Raw genomic sequence first — 24,495 nt, 5'->3', positions numbered from 1 at the left:
AAAAAAGTCGACTGTATCTACCGTAGCGCCTTATAATATGGTGTGCCTTATATTTGGAATATATATATATGTATTATAGTTGCAAAACCTTTTATTGATTGAAGGTGCGCCTTATTCTCTGGCACACCTGATACACCGGAAAATATGGTCCATAAGAGATATATAAAAGATTTCTTTGAGAGAGCTGAGTCAAAGCTTACCACCAACAAGCAAAGTAATTGGATTGGATATGCCTTTATTAGTCTCACAGTGGAGAAATTTACATTTCACAGCAGCAAAGTGATGAAAGGAATGAAAGTAATGTGAACACTTTTAACGGTCACACAAAAGTGAAACTAAATCAAGTCATCTTTTTTGCGTGAACGTGTAAATCTTCACTTTTCACACAAGGATCGTGCAAAAGACTTTTGACTCGCCGCTGCTCATGAAAACAGGATATGGTGGCAAATGCTGACCGATAATTAGATCAGGCTGCAAGAAGTGAGTGTTAAAGTACGAGTCTTCACATATCAGCGTTAAACTTGGCACCCTCCATTTCGGCGATCGACGCTTGTCGTCGCATCTTTGGGGACACGATTGATCCTCATGATGAAGCAGAGGGACCAAATCGATTCATCGAGTGGGAAAAAAAATGAAAGCAGTTGTGAAGTGGACTGAATTGGGTGGTAGCTCAGCATGACATTTGGCTGCTCATCGTCACAGGAGAGTACTTGTGCTTTTCCGTTGTCCTGCGTCATATAGTTGCCTCTCTGGCTTCAAAGGGCCACCTGACTGACTTCGTTCTCATCTGTCTGCCAGCGACATCTGCGCTCAAATGCAAAATTCACCACCGAGGGATCTCCCTTTAGCGTGCTTTGAAAATTGTATGTAAAGTTTGTTCGTTTTGTTATACAGTGATCTAGATACGATCTGATCCACCTTTCATTTAACACATTGAATGTGGCCTATAAGGACCTAAAGGACAAAAAGGGTGCCATCTCGTGGATTTAGCTAAAGACTAAAAGGTTGTCCGTTGTTATATACGCCTTGCTCGTACTGAAGGTGTCATTTGCCTCTCACATTTGGTTCCAACGTCCATTTTTTTCCATCTTCTTCCTCATTTCAAACTCTCCCGTCAGGGTAAATTTCTCAAGACGTCTGTTGCCGTGTACGTGATGTTAGCGTTTGAAAGGTGCCGCAAACATGTGCAGACGTGTGTTACCTGAGGAGAAAGGTTGGGGAAAGAGAAGGGAAGGGGGGCCCTGCTTAGGCCCGACATACCTCCAAAAAAGGGCAACCTGAGCGGATAGTGGGTGGGGCACTGCCACACAAAGTATATAATAACAGCCGTTGGATTGTTTTTAGGCAAGCGGAACAGATTGCTAAAGGAGAAGAACCAAACAACACTAGCGCGGTGTCAAGTTGAACAGGATTCAAAGACTAACTTGGAGAATGCCGAGTTTGGGAGCAAAAAAGAAGGACAATGTGTCCAGAATCCAAAGATTTATTGAAGACTTGCCACAGGTAAGACAAAACTTAGCGTGACATGAAAGATCACGTTAAGCGGCAACTTGCCCAAAGTGTAATTGTGCTCAGAGCAAAGGTAGACTTTGGTTGCGTTTGTGAAAGGATCACAAACTCTTACGACTTCCTCACTTGAAATGTGTGCAGTGTGCGCAACGCAATCACCAAAATATTTGATTGACTTCACTGGTTCCTCTTTAAAAGCGCGATGCATTGTAGAAAAGGTCAAATCAGGTGGAAGAAGCGGTGCTGGCGATGTACTTTGATTTTTGGTGGGTTTACATTGTCAAATTGATTGTATTTAATTTTTTTAAACATCACAGCACAATCATGCAGGGAGTTTCTGTCATTCTGCAAGTGTTCACTTCTCAGCGTTGATCTGTGATCAACCCCCGATGGAGTTCCGCTCGCTCTCCCTTATAGATGTTCTATGTGCTCTTCAATCTTCTACCTGGTCCATGTTTGCCTCCAATTGGTCAGGAACCGAGTCACCCGTGTTCACTCCCACAATGGCGCAAACGCTCCTATGTTTCCTATGTTTCCCGTTTCCGTCGATGAAAATACCAAAAGAAAGAATGAGTCATTATTGTTTAATCATAATCATAATAATTTTATTTGTAAGCATAATGAATGAATGAATATACAACTTAAACGTTCATTTTAGCAGATACTTTTGTCCGATAATGAATTCTAACTGTTGCAAGCAACTTTTGAAGTCATCTTTGAACATTTTCATACAATTACTGTTGAAACAAAAGTCCATGATAAAGCTAAAAGTAACATTTTTCATCCTTTGAAGATGCCTGTTTGACCCATCATGGTCGGTACATCTTGCATGATAAAAATGCAGTTGAACAAAACAACAACATGTCAAGTTTGACATGGAAGTTCAAACAAAGTAGAAGAATGAATTTATTTTCAACGACAAACATGGAAGGATACTGCATGCATCCCGATTCGGTTGTGATTTCAGCTTAGCAACGAGATGCAGCTGAGCATCATGAATAAGGTGAAGACCGGAGAGCTGTCCGTCGACGACGCTTTGGATCTAGCCCGGAAGGACCGAGGCCCGTTAATAAAAGCACAGAGTGCTCCAGAGGAGGTCAGAACTTTTCATCTCAGACAACATCCGATTTGTACCGTCTCGACACTCACAAGCCAAATCCTTCCAAGTTCATTTCACAATGAGGTACTCCGTGTTCTTTGGTGCCCGCTGTTAAAAACAGGTAGCTACAACAACAAATGTGTCCGCCACAAATGTTTTTCTCGGGAGCCGATCTCCATCACATTGTTGGAATGAACCAGGTGCAGGCGTTTTTTTTTTTTCTTTTCTAAATCAATATTTACAATGTTGTGTCTCGTGACACAGGGCGGCATTCCCTCACAGTACAACTTCAGCGTGCACAAGCATGGACGGTATAGGTGGAAGAAAAGGGTTCTGCAGGTATCCACCCATCCGTACATTCATCCATCCATCCAAACATTCATCTATCCAAACAGTCATCGATCCATCCATCCATGCAGATGGATTTCACCACCAAAATGCTGTGCACGATCGAGAAAGGCATCGTCAAGCGCCAACTTGCCTTTGTGGCCGTCAAGAGTTGTGATGACGGAGTCGGTTCCAGGTTCTCCATTTCGTTCAAAGGGCGTCATGATTACGAACTGGAGGCCACTTCAATGAACGACAAGCATAAGGTTGAATTTTGACACGTTGTACTTGTGTAAGGATGTGTACATTTGCGCTCTCACTCGATGATCATCAGTGGTTTTTTTCTCCAGATAATGCAGCTTGTGAACCAGATCATTTACAGAAACATCTACAGTCCTCCAGAGGGGGGCGGTGCTGACCCACATCTGCAGCCTCAAGCGTCTCAAAGCCTACGGGAAGGTGTCCTTTTCCTGCACAGAGGTGGACTGGCATCATTTCGATGGGTCAAGTACAAAAATGTCATCTAAGTCAAACTTTCTTCAACTCTGAATATTACTACCATGGTGTGAACTGCAATCTTTGGGGGCTGTTTTGTTACTTCAGTGTGATGATACTTTGTTCCGATCTACTGAATGGGTTGACATGACTGGCCAATTTTGAAAGAAAGGAAAATGACACTCAAAAGTGGTCCTTGCAAAAGATGGACATAATTTTGTGGGCCCATGTCACTCACGCCTCGTTGCCACTGATACATGATATTGTCATTCCAGATATGAGGTCCAGCTGCACCCCGGGCAGCTAACACTGAGCCCTTTCAGTCGACGTGGCGCCGCCGATTGCGAACTGGTGACCTCGGCGCCTGTAAGCGTTGTGATCCATCTGTCGGATGGCGACACCACAGTCCAGAAACCTCTCAGTGCCGATACTTTCAACCTCATCACTCGCAAAAATGAATACCGGTGAATACCAACCATTATCCATTTATGGCGCTCTCAGTCATATTTTCAATTCCCGAATAAATTCGGGAATGGCAGGGACGTCTTGGTACTCTAAAATATTCTTTCTACCAAATATAACAGTTCATCTCTGTTAAAAAGCAAGCAGAGTTTCTTCAAATCCCGTTCAGAAAGGGTTCTGCTAGCTTTAGCAGCTAATCATGTGACATCTTTTCATACCAGCGAGATAGCGTGTCACCGGGAAATTCATTCAAGAAATCAAATGCATTGTAGCATACTCGGACAGTAGCTTTAAATGACAAATCTCTTTCATTTTTTTTTTTTTTTTAAAGCGTTTCTTGTTTTATACAGTAAGTCTCATACGGTAATTATTGTCCACTGTTCATCAAAAGAGCACTGGTCAGCGTGGTGACTATGATGTCATCTAATTCTTATCACTTCGGATATATTGTCACAGGAAATGACCTTCCTCATAACAGTCTATCAGCCACCGTGCCGTGCAAGTAAATATTCAATGCATGACAATATTGTGATTTACTGGTTGACTCCAGCTTCAGAGTGCCCCCCTCGAGTCAGCCGCTTCCCGGCGCTGTGCAGACGGAACGAGACGATTGGGTCCAGGCTATCAGCAAGTTGTGTTTGGACTGGAAAAGAAAGTCCAGGAGCGAGTGCTTGTTTCTGCGGGGCCAAGGCTTCGGACAGCTCAGCATAGCGGAAGACGACAAGGCCTCGGATGTCGAGTCTACTGGGGAGAATCTTTCTGAAGATCTAAATTTGGCTGGTGAAAAGAATCAAAATTCCTCTTCAGCAATCCCTGATGTCCCTGAACAGGCTGCTCCTGATCTGACCTTCTCCCAACCCCGCTCCTCACCAAGCGCGGACCCTAGAAACAATCTAACAGGATCACAACGGGACAAAGTTTCCTCCACCAAGACAATCCCGCCGCCGCCACCGCCATTACCCCTCAAATTCAATCACAGTCCGAGGAAGATCCACACGAAAGCTTTCCACTGGGACCTAGTTGGACCTGACGAGGTACCGCACCACCTCACACATCATCATCATCATATTTCCAAGGTTTATGAGCGTCGGTGTGATAGGCTGTGAGGTTTGAACCGATAATGATGACAGATTCCAAAAGTTTGATTTCTCTGCAGATCGGGAAATCATTTTGGGGGAAAGGAAGTCAGCGAAGAGTTGAAGTCGACACGAGGCGTTTGCACGTGCAATTTTCCGTGAAAAATGTCGGGTCCTTTGCAGCAGCGGAGCCCAGCAGTACGCATCACATCATGCTCAACCAGAAGATTGCGCACAATTTCAGTGAGTAAGCAAACATGATGACATTTCTCACCTGCTTTTAGCTTACATTTAAAATCCCCTTTTGTGAAAGCTGCCGCTTTTGAGCCTACGTCATACAAAGAAAGCGCAATTGACCCCGCCTCCCACTGCAAAGTATCTACGCTGGTACCTACCACATGATATTACCATGACGACAGGGGTGGCCAGGGGCAACTTGTGCTCAAGGCCTCAGTCTGAAGAAAGTAAAGTGAGTGAGAAGCATACTGACAATTCCCTTCCCATTTTTACATTTCCAGGGAAGAACGTTGAAGAAATGATAGTTAGTAGCCACTATGTGACTTGAATAAGTGAATAGATGACTGTCCCCTGAAAATAACGTAGCTAATATCTAAACTTCATGGAACAATAGTGAGCCAACCCCAATGTGAAAATATCCAAACTGATACTAATTTGCCATGTTATTTAATTTGTTCTTGTTACTTCTCAACTGTAAATAGAAAGCAGGTGGGTTATTCTCTAATGGAGAGCTGTACATTGTACACCGAGGCCTTCAGTAGTGCTACGTCTGAATCAATGCAACCCTTAATAACTGTTTTATGACTATTACTATCTTGTTCTCATATAAAGTGTGGCGTGATTTACTACAAGTCCACTAGAGGATACCGTTAGCCAGGAAATAAAGCCTGCGAGAAGGCCTTGATGCCACCAAATTGAAATCTGATAGGTTAAAGCAACGGTTCGATCGACACTTATTTTATGCTGAACTGATTGTGATCGATCGAACAAATAATGACTGAAATGTGATTGGCGAAATGCTTAAATATGAAAACACACGTCTGGAAGCAGCACAACAGAGGAAAAGCAATGTAAGGAAGCTGAAAGATAATTTGGAATTATTTCTGAAGAATTCCTGGACAAATATAAGTATCTCATTCACTGCCAGACATGCAAAAATGTGTCCACTCCAGTGCCAGGGTTTTTGTCATTGTTTTAGGAGTTTTAGGACTACATAAACAATCTTCATAAAGAAGAAAACTTAGAGTCTCTTCTTTCATCAGAAAACAAAATGTTATTTCCTAAATTATATGGGTCTATGGTTATATGAGCGTGAAATGAGGGAGGCTGTCCAAAATACAACGCTATATCTACATATTTGTCTATATAGGGCTTTAACAACAGCTGAAGATGGAAAAAAGCGCTAACATGGAAAAAAGGGAAATGCTGCCCCCTCGTGGAAGGGAAAACGTTGCCAGAGGCCACGGCCAGCGCTTTATTGTAAACAAGTTAACAAGTTAACATCAGCCGGTCATTCAGATATTTCTAGGCCAGCAGAGAAGGCCTTGCAGGCCCTGACAGTCCACCGCTGGTACTATCGCTTTTTTAGTTAATCTGGTCACTAAAAGTTCAATTTTCCAAAGAACTCACACAGCAAGATGAGCAAAACGTGAAGCGTGAAACTTTTTGGAGTGCCATCGTTCAGGTTGTCCTGCAGGCTGCAGTGTGTCATCAATGTGACCAGCTCCCGTGTCTTTTCTTTTTCCTCTTCAAAAGCTTTTCTTTTCTAATGAACTGGTGGCACTCAAGAGAGAGCGTTTGACGAGCTTCCCTCAACATGTCAACATGTCTTCCACGTGACTCAGGCGCAGGCATCCACAGGTGGGCGATGGCCCGCTAAATGGAATCAGGGCGGACAAGATCGTTACGGTCCACATATTTACGAAAGATGGATTGAGAATGTGTTAGTTAACAGAGATCGGACACGGACTACCCCGGAATGCGTTGGCGAAGGTCTCAAAATGTTCACGCAAACACAAAATATCGTCATGTATAATTATTTATCCCAATCTTTTGGCGGTGTTCATGACAGCGGGATGAAAGAATTGATCATTTTCTTTTTGGAAGATTTGGATAGTCCATCCATCTTTTCTATAATTCTCTTATGGGTTGCGGCTGCTTTGGAGTCGATCCCAGTTGTCTTTGAGCGGTGGGGAGGAAACACCCTAAACTGGTTGTCAGCCAATTGCAAGACGCGCAGAGATGAGCAACCAAGCACACTCACGCGTCAGGGCAATTTAGACGAGGGTGTTCCATGAACCTGCCATGCGTATTTTTGGAATGTGGGAGGAAACGGGAGTACCCGGCGAAACCTCACGCGGGCACAGAGAGAACATGCAAACGCCACACAGGGGGGCCAAAGCCGGATTTGGAGCCGGCACCTTTCCATTGTCAGGTCTCCTCCAGGAGTCAACTTTCATTGATGAATATTCAAATACAGGGAATGTATTCATTTTAAACAAATGAATAAATATATACAGTACTCACGAGTCCTGATTTCCATGTTTCACATTTCTGCTGACAGCAAAAATGGGATTTACCTGTCTGAAATGTCACATTTTACATCTGCATAAAAAAACAGTAGATTCTCGCACACTGCTGCTTTCGAACGTGTAAAAAAGAAACACATCGACCTGATGTTGCAAATGTGTGTTTGGGAGAAGCGAGGCGTAATTAGGCTGCAAAAAAAAACGCATCTGAGCTCACGATGTCAACCCTTTTGTTCTTGCAGACATTTTCCTCAAAAGTTTTGCGGTGCAGCCCGCTGAGCTGAAGGACAAACTCTTCATCATAAACGAGGAGGATGGAGGCCTGTCTGACGAGCACATCACCTCTCTGAGGAGGTACGACGTTTTCAGGCTTCAAATTCCTCATTTGTATTCCTCCCTCGCCGAGACGAGAGGCCAGTGCCCGAATCAGCGAGCGGGGGAAGCCATGCGTTTCAGCCTTTGGCCTTCACTCATGTCCTATTTTGACTTCAAAACCACGGTTAATGCAACCACGGAATGTGACATTCGGGCTGCGGAACCAAGTGAGGAGAAGTTGTTTTATTTATATTGCCAGTATTTTTTCATCTGCTTCCCAAAACTGAATGAAAATTTTCAGCTGAACTACGACCCCTTTTTTTTCACTCATTGATCGAAGCAATATTGGTTGAAAATCACAGGTGTGCGTCAGTGCGACAGATACGTACTTTGCTTCCAGTGACGAGCTCATGATTTATTCTTTCAAATCTAACAAACGTGGTAGTTGATGATCCAAAAAAAAAATCGATCCAACTTTGACGATAACAAAATGGAGCGGAGCCAAAAGCAACATTAAACACAGTTAGGAAAGCATACAAGAGTGCAGCCATAGCATCGCTTGATTCCCAGATGATGACTCCGTTTGTTGAAGCAGAGAAGATCCGATTCAGCCAACAGAGGTCCCATCGCCAGTCAGTAATCATGCCAAGCGGGCCGGTGTTTCCTCCTCTGCATGCCTCGGGTTCTCATACGAAAGAGCGGAGGGCAAAACCTTGTACCGCAGCGGCGCGCTGCTGAAAATTTGATCCCGGGATATTTGTGGAGGTGGCCCGCTCCTTGCAGTTAACCAGTCAGGATGCCCCTTGGGCACCCCTTGGAGAGCATCCACTGATCTCATGTACTGTGGACGGGAAGGATTTTATTTCTTCTATGAAAACATCATATATATTTTAATGGGCCGCTGCGCGTGCCTTAGGAATACAATTTTAAGAAGAAGCTCTCCCAACAGGTGTTGCAAAATTAATGTCCGGTGGCGCTCCGGAGACACGAGGCGACCTCATGAAAAAGTCAATGCATTTGGTTTGGAGTTCAGAAGACGAGCAAACGACAGAAAGAGGAAGTCGGACCGCGCACGGGCAAGCTTCAAGTCAGTGCAGGCACTAAACGCTTGCACCCCGACTGGCAGCCGGTCGAAACGTACAAGGCCATCCATCCATCCATCCATCCATCCATCCAAACACAAGCCTTTTTTGTGTCACGGTCCAGTTGAGCAAAGTACATGTTTACTTTGAAAAAGGCAATTGTTCATTCGCAACTCGCCTTGCTTTGAATTTGAAATGTCAAAACGTTTGAATGAGACCGAAATGAAAATGCAGTACAGGAAAGCACACCTCTCTGTCGTACAAACAGCCACATCTGCGCAGCTATGTCAAAATAAATGTCACCAGCTCACTAAAAGCAACAGGAAACAGCATTTTCCGAGCCAAGAGAGATTGTACTAGCAAATAATTAAGAATTAAAAAGAATGGCATCCTCCGTTTAGCTATTAAGATCCAAGACTAGAATTTAAAAGGTAGCACATTTAACAAAGCCTTGGCAGCGGTCTATGTAACGGCAATTAACATGTTGCTGATGGTGTTTTTTTTTCCAGGTACGTTCCCACTGTGGAGGATGTGGAGATGTATAAATCCTACAAAGGAGCAGTGAGTGAGCTGCATATTGTGGACCAGTACATGATGGAGGTAGAGTTTACTTTCTTTCCTTCAGTAAGATTTAAAATGGCTGTCACCTTCTTCTCACTTGTTCACAAAATATCACCTGCCTCCCATCTGACCGACGTGCGCTTTGCTTGAGAGTTCAAAAAGCACAAGCATCCTACAACAGCTTTCGAGATGGTAGCCCTGAGAGGGAGTTAGTACGCAAGACGAGGTTGTGATCTCTCTTGTGAAACACGGTGGGTTTTCGGTGCAAGCGAACGTTACCTGTGACGGATCGCTCAGAAATAAACAAAAGCCAGTGGGGCAATCTCCAGAACCTATTGGAATATTCCACAATGAAAATGAGAGGAGACATCCTCCAAATCTCATTTCTTTCTGTGTCAAAGTGTCATTCCGTCTGACATGGTATCTGGATGTGGAACAGACACTGAGTCAACAAAAATAAAAAATACAGTACATTCATTCATTCATTCATTCATTCATTCATTCATTCTTCGAACCGCGTCCGAACCCCCATTATTACAACCTTCCATTAAGATTTAATTTCTCAATATATTTTTTGCTTGTATTTTTAGCACCCAAAATAAATGAATTCATAATAAATCAATAAACAAACAAATAAATACATTAATTAAAAAAATATACATATGAACGCATAACAAAAACAAACATGTAAATCAATTAATCAATTAATGATACTGTACATACATACATGAATATAAACACATAAACAAATAATTAAATACATAATATATACACATAAATACACAAACAAAAACTACAAATAAATAAATAACTAAATAAATCAATAAATAAGTAAATACATAGAGATATTAAATCTTAATGAAAGGTTTTTTTCCAACTTTGACAGTAAATATAAGCCTTAACTCTTGCTCGCGATCGGACTCGTGTTCACATACAAAAAAAAGTGCATGTATTATGTTTTCCATTCACTTGATGATCACTGGAAGTGGGCCGCTTGATCATGTAGTCATCAGCTACGTGCTAATTTTCTAGCTTATCATTTAAAAGTCTCTGCATTCCTGCTCTATTTTGCAGATGTGCCATATTCCCTACCTGAGCACACAACTCGACCTGCTGCTCACCCTCAGAGAGCTTCCCATCGGCATGAGGGACCTGCAGCCTGTGAGTGCACTGATCCGGTTAAAAAAGGTCAAATCCGTGTTTTGGTGTGTGTCGCATCGCTAAAAGCTCCCATCACGCTAACTACTATTATTCAGCAAGAGTCCTTTGCCTGCCTTTTGAATCTTCATGGCTTTCTTTTGATTTGATTTGCAAGCCTTCCAAACAGAACGCACTTTAAAACGACTCTTCATTTGATGGAGCGCCAGAAAAAAAAGAATCTTAATCAAATCCTAGTTGTGCTTTGTTCAGGCGGTGTTGCAAAGAATTCAAAGAATGCAATTTAACTTCATTAGGGAACCTCTTCCTTTTCTATGCAGACAAATGAACGAAGAAAGGTCAAAAACAAAAGAAGCAAATATAGTTTTTAGTGTTTAGTGAGGATCAATATTTCATCATTAGCCAGTGTGACTCTCTTCCACGAGATCATTGTTTATTGGCATGAGGGACTGCAGGCTGTGAAGTTATTATGAAGTCAGACAACATCCCTCCCGGCTCTTCTTCGACTCTTTTATTTTTCATTCTTGGCCAACTTCTCTTTCATTTCAACTGCAATGAAGACAAACAGTGGCGCTGCGTCATACTCAACTCAAACGGGGAAATGTGTTTGCTTAGCATTTATTTGCTTTCTTTCTACGTTGGTTGCAATTTAAGTCAGGTACGCGTCTTTATATAGTGCCACTTAGCAGTTTTTTTGACAACGATACTAGTGCAGCGTGTTCTACCGGAAACAAATTCCTTGTGTGTTCTACATACTTGGCAATAAAGATGATTCTGATTCTGATTTTTTTTTTTTTTTTTTACATTTTATTATTAGCTCTACATTATGTTTGCAGCAGCCAAAGCAATGACCTTAAAATTTGCCAAAGTGTGGCTGGTCGTGACAGAACGGTGGTGGCGCAATAAGCCAAAAATGGGCACGACGACAATTCGAGCAAACGACACTGGAACAGAATGTAATGCTATCTCAACATGAGAAAAACAACTGTGTGTGTTGATCTTTGGTACAGAGCTAAAATGGCTTCCAAAATGTTCATACAAATTGAATCTAGCTGTACATACATTCAAATAAATATAAATGTGTTTGAAAGTGTGTGTGTGCGTGTGCGTGCGTGCGTGCGTGCGTGCGTGCGTGCGTGTGTGTGTGTGTGTGTGTGTGTGTGTGTGTGTGTGTGTGTGTGTGTGTGTGTGTGTGTGTGTGTGTTGGTGCTGGCTGACTCTGGCTCTGTTCATGGCAAAAGTCCATCACCCTTCATTTCTCTTGCAAAGAGCTGATCGGAAAGAGCGAAGCAGTCCTACTTTCGCTTTGGCCTGCTGCTTGTTAAACAAGAGTTGTGTGTGTTTTTCCAGAGGGACATTAGCACTTGACACAATTACATCCAAAATAATCATCCGGCCCAAAAACACACGTCTGATTATTCATCTCATTGGCTCAAATGAGGTGCTTTTTAGAACGTAGCAACCTCACTGTAGCCCAGAGTTATTTTGGCCTCGATACTTCAAAACATGTTTATTGTGGGGGGTGCGTGAGGGGCATTGTGAATTCAAGTAAAAATAATGGAGTGCGACGCTGTGTTTGCCTTGCAGTTGATTGGCCAGAAGATTGCAATGTGCAAAGAGCTGAACACTTGCAGGTTATTCGCATCCGTGCTGGAGTACCTGCTGGCCATCGGCAATTACCTCAACGAGAACGCCGGAAAGAAGAAGGCCAAGGGATTCCGACTCTCATCTTTAGCTAAAGTATGACTCCGCTGTGGGCTGATTCACGTTTTGGCGCAGCGCTAATAAGAAAGTGCTCATGGCCATATGCGCAACGGGGCTTTTCTTTCATTTGGACTGCAGGCCTTCCTGCTGTGGCCGCTTCAGTTCAATGGCTTACATTTTGACAAGCGATTGCTCCTTACCTCAAACTCACAAATGAAATGATCATTACGCAGCGTGGGTAGTCAGTGCAGCAATGTCGCCGCAAATGTACCGTATTTTCTGGTGTATAAGGTGCTTCGGAGTATAAGGCGCACCCCCGATGAATGGTATACCGTATTTATTCGAGTATGACGCGAACACGTGTATAACGCGCACCCCTAATTTGTTTTCACATGATAGCTTTTTGGAATAGACACCTGGCAAAAGTATTCACACTCTGTACTTGAGTCAAGTACAGATGCATCTGTAAATATATATATCAACAGCAAACGCATTATCACGCAAGCAAACAATAATTTCGCACAAAGGATCTGATTGGATCATTGCAGGAAATCGAATAGTGTATAACATAACAGCAGAGTTTTAACTCGCGGGCTGTGACAACCGCCGTCTTTTGCGAGATATGCTGAGAAGGTGGCATCCACGCGGGGCGTTGAACAGAACCGTGTTTCTCTTAAAAGTCTAAATTGCTTTTCTCTTCTGTAGCGGTTAGACGTACGTGTGACTCTTTCCAATTTAATTTAAAGCTGCTGTGCAAGTGGCCCCGCCAGGAATTTTCAAGGGCCTCTGTGCTAAGCTCGCACCTAAAATGTCCTCAATCTGCTTTAATGAAGCCCAGCCCTTCCGTTCCCTTCTGAGGTGTGAACCGATTGAGCGATTTCATCGACATAGCCTGAGAGATGTTCTTTAAAAACATGCCCGACCGTGTCCGGTTATTTTACTTTCATTGGCCTCTGCTTGTAAGATTTGTTGACACCCTAATGGCTTTGGTTGACTTGTACATTCAACAACAATTGAATTAATATCTTTGTGAAGGCCGATGTCACCTCCATGGATGACATAAGACAGCATTGCTCCTCTTTCCAAAATAATTAAAGTTACAAACTGTATACACCTTGCAAAGCACAGTTTTGTCAAACATGTCATGCGGTCGAGAAATATTCATCCGTGTGCAATTTTCACAAATAAAAATTACATTTCACCTCAGAAGCTTAACAAGGATAAAAAATCACGTTGTTAATGGAATTGTTAATGGACTTGTTGCATTGACAGCACTACTGTCTAACCTTCACATAGAGGAACTCACAAGATGACACACACACACACACACACAAATGTTCAACCATCCCAGCATGTAATGTGTTTTTTATTTACTCGAACGAAGATGGCACAATCGTGTCATTGCTTACAAGTGCTATCTATCCACAGCTGTCGCAGCTTCGCGGTACAGAGCGGACGTACACCTTGCTCCATGCCCTTGTGGAGCAGATCATGTTGCATGAGCCGCTTTTGTCCAATTTTACCAAAGAGTTGGAAGAATTTGAAACGGTGCCAGGAGGTATTTCCGTCTTAATTTTTGTTCAAAGCTGAAAGAAAATCTAATGAAATGAAACCATTTTCTCTGTGTGTGTCGAAGCTTCTGTCAAAGGCCTAACCGCTGAGGTAGATGGTGAGTAGATAGCATTACACAAGACTGCGTAGAGTGTTCTCACTAATGGCTCACAGCCTCATTCATAATTGTGTCAATGTGTTTTCCAATTAGTCCTGAAAAATGAATTGCAGAAAGTCATCCAGTATGGAAAAACCTCCAAGAAGAGAACCGGCGAGGCGCATCGTGCACACTTCAGCAAAGACCTGAAGGTAGCTTTAAAGGCCGTTCCGATATTTGGAAATTGATTGTCGTTGCTAGTTATCTCCATCAGTAACGCAAAGCTGGGTCACAAAAGGTGGGTCTGGAGGTAATAGTGTAGGTAGGATGTGAATAGATTGGTGGGGAGTCGTGGGGTAAGTACTGTGAAAAGAGTCCTGTATATGTTCAGCATAGCAAACGTAGTAGATGAATGGGTATTGATGGTGGGAAGATACTTGAAAGTTGACACCCAAGTAGCAAATTGGTAGCTTAGTAGATTGGAGAGTAGGTGTGATCAATAAGGGGCACAAGGAAGTAGTAGGTGGTTAGGTCAGTAGGTAGCCAGTAGAAGGATCAACTCTAACAAGGAAGTGATTTTGTTGACAAGTTAGTCAGAAGTTAGCGTAATTAGCATAGCTCATCCACCAACCACGAGTCAGCTTTGTGGACACCACATTGGAAACAGATTGGAGTTTTGTGAAGGTATAATTAACAACCGGCACAACCTGCCTTTTGGAAAAGTCACTTAGCCGCTCCACTCCAATGTCTTTGTTCCCCAGGTGGCAGTGGAAAAATACAACACAGATCTTTCAGCCTTGATGAAGGCTTCCGAGGAGATGAAAAAGCTCTACTCCAGTATTTTGGTAATCTTTGCCTTCATATCTCAGAGGCTTCTTTTTATTGACAATTTGCTCTATTCTCCTGTCGTGTCAAATTTGTAATCATTTGTGATATGATCATGAGAAGTAGAAATTGAAAAGTAAAATTGATTGTCAGCTCGCTTAACCTAGTGTACGGATTAAAAAAAAACAGTTGAATATGAACCATGGCCACACTCAAATCCCTTGTCTCACACACAAATCAGCGTTTTACGTTGAAATGGTGAGATAAAATACCCACTTTGGCTGAATAAATGTTTAGTTAGGTTGACGTTGCAAGATATGTTTGTGTTCCTTCACATGGCCTCTCTCCATCTCTATTGAAAGGCCACGCATGCTCACCGCCGGCTCTCACTGCTGAGCTATGATGGAACGAGCGCTAAGAGAGCAGACAATTAGGTTAGAGGAAGCCAAAATTAGATTGCTCTGTTTCGCTACAGCTCGCACTCCAGTCACTGACGAGAGATCGGAACGAGTGTAGCAAATATTTAATCTTGATTGTCCTGTCAAAAAGCCAATTGACAGGATTTAGAAAGAAAGAGAGTTAGTAGATCCGGAACGAGAATTCTGACCTGCCTGACGATGCAAATGGATCAAGGCTGGAAAAGAAAACATTTCTTTCTGCAGTTGTGATTAAACTCAGCATTTGTTTTATTATTATTATTATATCATCATCATTATTATTTTTTGTTTATCTAATAATAAATGTATTATTATTATTTTGGTTTATTTTTATTATTTTCACGACATTTTTTTGGGCAATAAAGAAAAAACCGTGAGTCAGTGTCTTTCAAAACCAAAGACTAATTCCGAAACTTCGCATGGCATTGAGTTGCCTTGTGTACTGCATAAATGAATCTGACTTGTCTTGTAATTTGATGGCACGCGCCGCATCTTGAGAGATGATGGCGGTCGACTGCCGCAATCCAGCAGTGGCTCTGGAAAAAGACACATCTTACTAAATAAGAGTCAGCCTCGTCCTGTCACAAGGGCAAAGAATGCTTAATGATGACCTTGACGACTTGAGATGTCCAATGTATAAAACATTGTGGCTGCTTGTAAGGATGTTTGAGGCAAGGAAGTAGAAAGAAAGCGTCTGTGGTTAAAATAAAAGAAATCCATTGTGACATCCGAGGAAGAGAACAGGAGAATAAATATGTGTCATGGTATTTTTCCCAAGTGGTCCAGTAGTGGAGAGGTACTGGCTTCCGTTTTCTCTGACACTCTCAAAACACGCATGGCAGGCTGATTGGACATTCTTACTTGTTTTTAGCCACGTGAGAGCAAATGGTTGTTTGTCTCTGTGTACCCTGCGATTGGCTGGCGCTCTGTTCAGGGTGTCCCCCGCCTAGTGCCCAAAGACAGCTGGGAAAGGCTCCAGCACGCCCCCATGATCCTCATGATCTGAAGTCTGAAGAGTATCTGAAGTCAACAGTCTGAAACTTAGGTCTTCAAGTGGACGGTGACTTTAAAGTTGACCAACAACTTGGTGCTGTAGTTAAATCCAGCGTCTTTCATCTTAGGCAGCCAGCTAAAATAAAACCTGGACTTTCTCATGAGTACCTTGAAGCAGGAATTCATGCCTTGGTCACATCTCGGCTCAATTACTGCGATGCGCTTTACTTTGGAGTCAGCCAATCCTCCACGAAGCGTCTCCAGTTGGTCCAGAACGCTGCTGCTGCTCGCCTCTTGACCGGTACTCGTAAGAGGGAGCACATAACTCCTACTCTAGCATCCGTTCACTGACTCCCAATACATTCGAGAGTTCTTTTCAACATCTTATTATCTGTCTTCAACTCTTCAAATGGCCTGGACCGTCCTTCCCTCTCCGAGCTCATCCACTTCTAAAGACCTTCCCGCCGCCTCAGGTGTGCTGACCAAAAACTATACGGATGCTCAGAGGGGATGGAGCCTTTTCCATTGCTGGTCCCACTCTCTGGAATAAACTGCCACTGGACATTTGGCTAGCCCCTGCGCTGCCCATCTTTAAAACCTGTCTCAAAACTCACTTGGACTATTTGGCCTTTGACTCAGCATGATTCCGACTTGACCTTGGTTTCACTCCCTGGTGCTTTCCACTATCTTTGTGGCTGCTTTATTTCCTGTATCTGATAGTTGTCCAACCAGTTAAGTGATTTGTTACAGCTTCAGCTGTTGTTAAAGTGCTACATAAATCATATATTGTATTGTATTGTATAATGAATGAGAAAAAAAGCATGGAAGGATGAATGGATGGTATTTTCCCATTTGTTCAAATGATTAAAAAAAAATCCAATCCAATCAAATCAAACATCCAAGAGCTGGTAACGGATGTCGTTCTAGCATGCATCACGTTGATCAGGCCACTTAACCCCCATCAACCTTTAGAAAGTTTGAAAACCGGTGTTACTGCCCACTGGAATATTATGGAAGCAATCCATGTCCAAGTCGGTGTCAAAGTACATCAGCGGAGCAGGTGGCATGCAGCAGCACTTTATCAGCTTATTAATTTAAACGACCGGTGTTAAGAACAAACGTGCGCCCACCCGGGCTATCGCTGCACTAATTGGACTCAACGCCATTTGTTAATTGTAAAGTAATTGTGTTGGCTCCAAGGGTGCGTGTATGTGTGTGTGTGTCCTTTAAAGTCACTCACGTGTGTGTGTGTGTGTGTGTGTGTGTGTGTGTGTGTGTGTGTGTGTGTGTGTGTGTGTGTGTGTGTGTGTGTGTGTGTGTGTGTGTGCGTGTGTGTGTGTGTGTGTGTGTGTGTTTTCTCTTTGTACAAGGTGAAATTTGGAGAGTCTGCCGAGCAGGACTCTCAGGAGCTCTTTGGCTTCATTTGTCAGTTCATCCACGACTTCAAGAGGGCCCGCGCCGATGTGATGTAGAATTCATTGACTGACACCACTAGAATATCAACCATGTTATATTTATGCTCGTCTGTTTTCCACAATTTGAACTCTATCTTTTGTCGATTAAAACAGTGAAACCTCCAATCCAATGTCCTCAAAGGAAATAATACAAATAATGTGCTTCGGGTTTAAACTATAAACTTTGACTAAGTGTATAAACATGATATTAATTAGCGAGACGCCAAAAGAAACCCGATTAGAGAGAGATGACTGCCTGGAATTGAGGAGGCAATTTTCATAAGAAAAGACAGGACAAAAAAAGATTACAAAAAAACATGGATGATCACATTTGTATTTGTCGGTCGACCCTTTTGTTAGTTAACAGGTTCATGAAAGATGATGAGCGAGCGGATAGGAAATGCCAGTCAATTTTGGGGTAAGTGACTCAAATGCTTTCCATGTAGTTTTTTTCACCATTTGGTGTCGAGCAAAAGAAGTCATTTAAGGTCAGAAGTCAAATTTCTTTCTTGAAGCAGAAATCATCATTGGCAAAGTTTTGTATTCAAAGTGTAATTGCGCTAAATGTCCGGTTATTTTTCCATCTTTTTCCGGGCTGATATTTTTGCTGTCATTTTGATGTTGAATTGATATCTCGCTCCTCAGTGAGTTGCTAATTGTCACACAATTAGTGGAGCCACTTGACGGTGTCAGTTCGGAAAACCGGCGACGTCAAATGTGTTCTTGTCGAAGCTTGAAGGTGTCGCATTCACCCGAAAGGAGCACACGAACTTATAGGCGCGGTACTCGACAATTAATGAACATCCGGTGCGCGCGCACGCAGAATGTGGCTGCGTTTCGAGCGCACGATCTCGCATCAGCGGCGGGCACCGAGAGAGCACCTCTCTTCGGCTTTGCGCGCGCAGCGGACGCAGTCGTTGATCTTGCGGGTGCAAGCGAAGAATCTTGAGTGACGCGCGCGTTTACGCACAAAATGTAGTTATTGACTCAATTAGACTTGAATGATACGCTCAGACGTTTCTCCCGTTGGGAATTCGGAGTCGACGAGGATGGCGCGCGCCAAGAGGGCGTCTCTCGTGGACGCAGCCCACACGCGGACCCGTTAAGTGGACAACTCGCCGACATGCGCTCGTTGGTTTGGAGCGCGCTGTGGGTTCTGGTTGCCACGTCGCGAGCCCAGAACGACACGGAACCCGTCGCGCTGGAGGGCAAATGTTTGGTGGTGTGCGACTCCGACCCGGCCGCCGACTGGCGGGCGTCCAACTCGCCGCTCGGCATCTCGGTGCGCGCCGCTAACTCCAAAGTGGCTTTTTCGGTGGTGCGGAGCAACAACCACGAGCCCTCCGAGATGAGCAACAAGACCAGGATCATCTACTTCGATCAGGTCCTCGTCCTCGGACGTTTGTGTGTTGATGCGTCATGACAAGCGCTCGCCATGTGATGTTTGGACAGTGTCCTTGCGTGCGTGTTCTTGTGCGTGCGTTTGCCATGTGTTGTGCGGGTGGTTCCGTCCTCAACCGCCTGCCGATCAAGCACCTATTCTCACAAATGTACTAAACCTAATAATACTGACTGACTGTCTGTTTTAGTTTTTCATTGAGGATGCGATGAGTCGTCATCATGTGAAAAAGATGATGGAATGGAATGGATGGGCATTGAAGTCCGCCTGGCACGATTTGCAAGGCGATGGTGGGGGACAACAACAAAAAAAGCAGCCAGGAGACGGATGCATTTGACAAATTATATTAAATAAAGTCAAAAAAATCCTAAATAAGTCATCAGGATAAAAAGGTCCAAAGTAGCAAATTAAACCATGAGTAAAACATGAAAGGGTGAAGCAAACAATGACCCGATACAGAATGGTCGTGCCGGGAGTCTTTTCAACTGCCACTGATTAAAACGACCAACACCTGTGCAGCTGCAGGCAGGGGCCTGATTGGTCCCTGCTCTCGGGTTGGGGGGAGCAGTGGACCAATCATATATATATATATATATATATATATATATAGTATATATAATATATATATATATATATATATATATATGTATATGTATATATATATATATATATATATATATAATGGTTTCCCCAAATTCATAACAGCCCCCCGAGAGGAAACCGTAACTCCAATGTGGCCCGCGGCAAAAAATGTGTTTCACGCCATTGCTTTAGACTCACATTTGTTTTGTTGGTAGCGAATGGAAACTGTTTTTGTTCTTTGTGTGCTGGAGAGACAAAGCTACGATTGAAATCAATGATTTGTGGATTATTGAGGCAAGGCTAACCATTAGCTGCCATTTCTTGATCCATATAAAGTCTTCAATCAATTAATTTCATGGCGAACAAGTTTGTGAATTTGTTCTAAAGTCATCAGAACTCGAGTGTATTTTTGAAAACCACAGAAAGCTTCAATTTAAGCTTGTGTTTTCTCTTCTTTTGCAGGTTCTCGTAAATATTGGAAACTTCTTCACGTTTGAATCTGTATTTTTGTCCCCAAGAAAAGGAGTCTACAGTTTTAACTTCCACGTCATTAAAGTGTACCAGAGTCAGACCATACAGGTATGTCATTTGTTAAGCGTCATCGCCACCGCATGGTTCAAGTCAAACAATTTTTACACTCAAGTACCGTCAGTTTGTGTGCGAAAAGGAGAAAAACCAACGTGGAATCAATATCTTCAAAACAGACTATGCCAGTATGGCTGCGATGGCAAGCGGCAAATATGATATCATTTGAGCCCCACCTCATCATAACGCACTGAAATGAAACATGAATAGTTCAAATCAGAAAAATAACAGCCAACGAAGGCTACCCGCAATTAAATCAGCGGTGAAAAGAGTCAACAAAATGACACGTGACCATCTGGAGGGGACATTACACAAAATGTATTTTGAACGTCAAGACCGTTTATAAATAGGAAGAGGAAAATGAAGCAAGAGAGTAAATCTTGAGTACGAGCTGTACGATGTACGATGACTACTCTCACACGGAGCTTCTCAGCTATAGCGAAATGTCAGCTAGCTTGGATGAGGTTTCAGAGAGGAAGAAATCATCGTGACGCAGCGGCCGAAGCACGATCAAAACCAAAAGCTTCTCTTTATTGCATCATCAGCACAGATTAGCGAATACTGTTTGTGCTAATTATGCTAAAGCTATCATATTTTTGGGCTAAATGATCAACGTGGAGTTTGTGTTTGGTGATTTTATGCGCCATGCTAATTAACAGCTGTAATTAAAAAAAAGTTTGCTGATGAAATGCTGCCTTCGCAAGTGATCATGTTGTGGGCTTCACGCACAAGTGTTGGGCAACAATATTCACTTCTGAAATGAGATACTTGATATCGGAGTGAAGTTGTTGGCAAAGTGGGGTGTTTGGGTTTGCTAAAGTGTCCGTGTGCCGCAAAAAATGGCGGCAATGTGTCCCTTGAAATGTAAAGAGAAATAGGGAGAGAGGGGAACATTAGCTGCTATCTTTGTTACTGCTTTATTTCCTGTATATGATAGCTGTCCACGTTAAGCACTTTGTTACAGTTTCAGCTGTTATTAAAATATGTGTTGTGTTGTGTTGTGTTGATTGTATTGTATTGTTATTCAATCAAAATTGGGCAGAAGAAAAAATATTGAGACAGGTGCAAATGGACTTCTTTACACTGTCGGCATTCGTAATGTGGCGTGGTCCTTCCTGAACCAGGACGTACATGATGACAGTTATTTAATTGTGTGACTCGGCAGGTGAACCTCATGTTAAACGGGAGACCTGTCATCTCAGCCTTTGCGGGGGACAAGGACGTTACCCGCGAGGCGGCCACCAATGGAGTTCTGCTCTATCTGGAAAAGGAGGACAAAGTCTACCTGAAATTGGAGAAGGGCAACCTGGTGGGTGGATGGCAATACTCCACGTTTTCTGGCTTTCTTGTCTTTCCGCTGTGAATGAAGTTTGTCAAAGTGAGCCACTCTCTCGTCGCTGTACAAATCAAAAGGTGACTCCCAAAGCAGCGTCGTAAAAGAGGTTTTGAAGGATGCTTTGTTGAGAGCCATCCCGTCAGTCAAGCTGCCTTCCGCATCCTGCCAGCGCTTTGTTGTCATGACAACTGTTGCTCAGGTGTGCGTGCTATTTTGCTGACTGAGGTGTTTGTTTTGTCGCCATCGTCCGTTTCGGATGGCATTTGCTTTCAACGGTCTTTACTGTCTGCCCATTTTATGACAACAACGGCAAGAACTTTCTTTTCTCGATGCTATGTCGCTAATATAAACACTGAATGTGTGTAGCGTCTCCTCCTATCTGACACTGCATGACGAAACAGATGCTGTCTCAACGGACAAGAAATGTTCTTTCTTCCATACAAACATTGGAAGCTCTCAAGCCCTTACGTTGTGAAATCAAAGGAGATCGCGGGGCAAGGCCTGACACAAAACACTTTACATACAGTGAATGTGAAAAAAAACAAAATATATTTAGGCCGTGAATATAAAACCTTAAAATATGTCTGCGTAGCCTCTCAGTCGTACAGGAATGGTCCATCGGCGAAAAGGTTTGAATGGGTTTATCTTGACAGCCGTCATTTGTACTTCTTTGAAGGTGTCGGACATTTCGCTCCTCATCCGAAGAGCTTCGTCAGTGAACTAAAGTTGTGCTGGTAAATCTAGCCTTACATATATCCCTAACGGCGGCGCCAGACCTCTGCTCTGATAGATCCCTGAGCAGAGGTTGCGGGAGCAGTAGACTACTCCCTGACGCTATTATGATTACTTCTTTTGTTCTGTCTGATTACCTCTCATGTTCTATGCCTGGCTCTGATTACCCCATTAGCTTGGGTGTCACCTCATTAGCATGACTAATCCTACGTAGTAACGACCTAAGAAGTCTGTTGTAAGCACGGTACTCTAAATTAATCTTAACCCACCGTGGCAATTTAGTGAAGGGTTTTGATCCATAAAAATGAAAAGCAGGAAGTAGCGGCTGGCGTGACAAAGTCTTCTGATGCCGCTACGCTAACCTTAAAATGTCAAATTTGAGGCAATTGTCAACCGAGGACGTTCTGTGCACGAAATGTGGTGAAGTACAATCAAAGGAGAAATACTTGAGGAAGATATGTTAAAGGCAGTACTTTTAAAAGACAGCGATCCTTTGTTTTTTATCTTTAAATTGTAATACTTTAGTTTTGAACTTGTATGGCAGTTAAAGATGTTAACTCATTCGCTGCCATTCCCGAATTTGTTCTGCTTTTGTTTTGCCGATAAAGCGCTGGCCATGGCCTCTGGCAGTGTTTTCCCTTCCACAAGGGGGCAGCATTTCCTTTTTTTCTATTTGAGTGCTTTATTCCAGCTTCAGCTGTTGTGAAAGCGCTATATAAATCAATATGTATGTATTGCTTTGTATTGTGGACAGCCTCCCTCATTTCAAGCTCATATAACTCCAGACCCATATCATTTAGGAAATAACTCTTTTTTCCTGATGAAAGAAGAGTGTCTAAGGTTTGTTACTCTGCATTGAATGTTGATGTCATCCTAAAAGTCAATATTCTGTGGGTCCTGGAATTCCAGTGACAATGACAAAAACCCCGGCACTGCAGTGGACACATTTTGGCACATGTCTGGCAATGAACGAGTTAATGAGTCACCAGGCAAGTGGCGTCAAGCGGGTTTGTGAAGCAATTCAATGCCTTTATCATTTTTCATCACTTGAGTCTGATTGTTTGATTTGTGGTTCCGTTTCCACATCACTTTTTTGCGGCGGGCTTTTTCTGATACGTACTTGCATGACAGTTGAGAATGTTCAAATGTGACGTAAGACGTTAGCTGTGCAGTCAACCAAGTGTTTAGGATGATTGACAGTTTCAGAATCAACGTTCAACCCCTGATCTTCCATTGTATGTTAGATATAGTGCACATCCTTGTTACTTTTGCTTGTCGGAAAGTCGAGGATTAACACTTACTTTTGAAAAATGAACAGAATGAAAACAACAACTGTAAAATGACGTGGTCATTTTGGACTTTGAATTCTGCTGATTGTAGTCGAAATGCTTGACATCAAGGTTTTGGTTTGCGAGCCACAATGAAAAAAAGGCTCAATATGTCCCAATTTGGCACAAGTTCAAAAAAGCTATGACTAAATGGCTCTGCTTAAAATGTGTAAAATACAGTCATGACAATAAAGATGTACGTTTTTGGTCGTGATGTCTTTCCAAAATACTTTCACTTGAAAATGGTTTACATGGATTGGACTGCCAGCAGATGCTACTTGATCAAGTTGAAAAGAGGCTGTCTCTCAAGTCCGTTACCAGGAAGTGTTTCATTTTTGCTTCTGATCTATATACTCTCCTCGCCTTTAAATTCATGATTTTCACTTTTCTCTGAACATTTGAGATTCGTACGCCGGGGTCGAGCTGCTTTTACTGAGAAATCAAAGGGCAAAAAGACATCGGCCCAAATGACATAGGCGGCCCTACTGCCTAACCCTAGCACTAACCCTAACCTTATCCCCAAATACTCACCCTTAATTTGACACGAACCCCTAACCTGAACCTTAACCCTTATCCCTGAGCCCAACCCTTAACCCTAAACTCAACCCTAACCCTTTAACCCTCAACTCCTAACCCTAAACCCTACCCCCTAAGCCTAAACCCCCATCATAGCACTAACCCTAACCCCCTGAACTGAACATACTGCGCCATTATTGTTGAATCATTTCTGAATAGTCTGGTCTTTACATCTGAAGCCCCAAAAAATGTATAGAATGACCAGAGTACAATTGATTTGTAATCACTTGAGTAGATAATGCCAGACAGTCTCCTGCTTCTTCCCA

General features: G+C 42.9%; 2 protein-coding genes across 2 annotated transcripts; both read left to right on the top strand.

Moving 5' to 3' along the window:
* The first annotated feature begins 1,348 nt into the window (after positions 1-1,348).
* On the top strand, positions 1,349-18,078 carry LOC148904168 (uncharacterized). Its single transcript, XM_089015058.1, has 17 exons — positions 1,349-1,503; positions 2,477-2,605; positions 2,873-2,947; positions 3,028-3,201; positions 3,286-3,443; positions 3,706-3,894; positions 4,443-4,926; positions 5,049-5,211; positions 7,757-7,868; positions 9,421-9,511; positions 10,547-10,633; positions 12,218-12,370; positions 13,763-13,892; positions 13,971-14,003; positions 14,097-14,194; positions 14,744-14,827; positions 17,608-18,078. Exons 1-17 carry the CDS (start codon positions 1,432-1,434, stop codon positions 17,707-17,709), a joined length of 2,334 nt encoding a protein of 777 aa, XP_088871184.1. The 5' UTR covers positions 1,349-1,431; the 3' UTR covers positions 17,710-18,078.
* Positions 18,079-18,123: 45 nt separating this feature from the next.
* Positions 18,124-23,867, top strand: cbln4 (cerebellin 4 precursor). Its single transcript, XM_089015098.1, has 3 exons — positions 18,124-19,075; positions 20,135-20,251; positions 21,423-23,867. Exons 1-3 carry the CDS (start codon positions 18,815-18,817, stop codon positions 21,618-21,620), a joined length of 576 nt encoding a protein of 191 aa, XP_088871224.1. The 5' UTR covers positions 18,124-18,814; the 3' UTR covers positions 21,621-23,867.
* Positions 23,868-24,495: the final 628 nt, after the last annotated feature.

This window comes from Hippocampus bargibanti, linkage group LG01, assembly GCF_051943395.1.
Source record: "Hippocampus bargibanti isolate YZ-2025 linkage group LG01, ASM5194339v1, whole genome shotgun sequence".
In the NCBI taxonomy this organism is placed as follows: domain Eukaryota; kingdom Metazoa; phylum Chordata; class Actinopteri; order Syngnathiformes; family Syngnathidae; genus Hippocampus; species Hippocampus bargibanti.
Note: the sequence above shows the minus strand (reverse complement) of the source record. Positions and strands in the feature narration are given on the sequence as shown.

Bases quoted from the DNA above. Each gene is read 5' to 3' on its own strand.
- LOC148904168 (XM_089015058.1), top strand. From the start codon at position 1,432: ATGCCGAGTTTGGGAGCAAAAAAGAAGGACAATGTGTCCAGAATCCAA. The intron at 5,212-7,756 runs GTGAGTAAGCAA...TTGTTCTTGCAG, and splicing joins GAAGATTGCGCACAATTTCA to ACATTTTCCTCAAAAGTTTT. The intron at 14,004-14,096 runs GTGAGTAGATAG...TTTTCCAATTAG, and splicing joins CCTAACCGCTGAGGTAGATG to TCCTGAAAAATGAATTGCAG.
- cbln4 (XM_089015098.1), top strand. From the start codon at position 18,815: ATGCGCTCGTTGGTTTGGAGCGCGCTGTGGGTTCTGGTTGCCACGTCG. The intron at 19,076-20,134 runs GTCCTCGTCCTC...CTTCTTTTGCAG, and splicing joins GGATCATCTACTTCGATCAG to GTTCTCGTAAATATTGGAAA. The intron at 20,252-21,422 runs GTATGTCATTTG...GTGACTCGGCAG, and splicing joins ACCAGAGTCAGACCATACAG to GTGAACCTCATGTTAAACGG.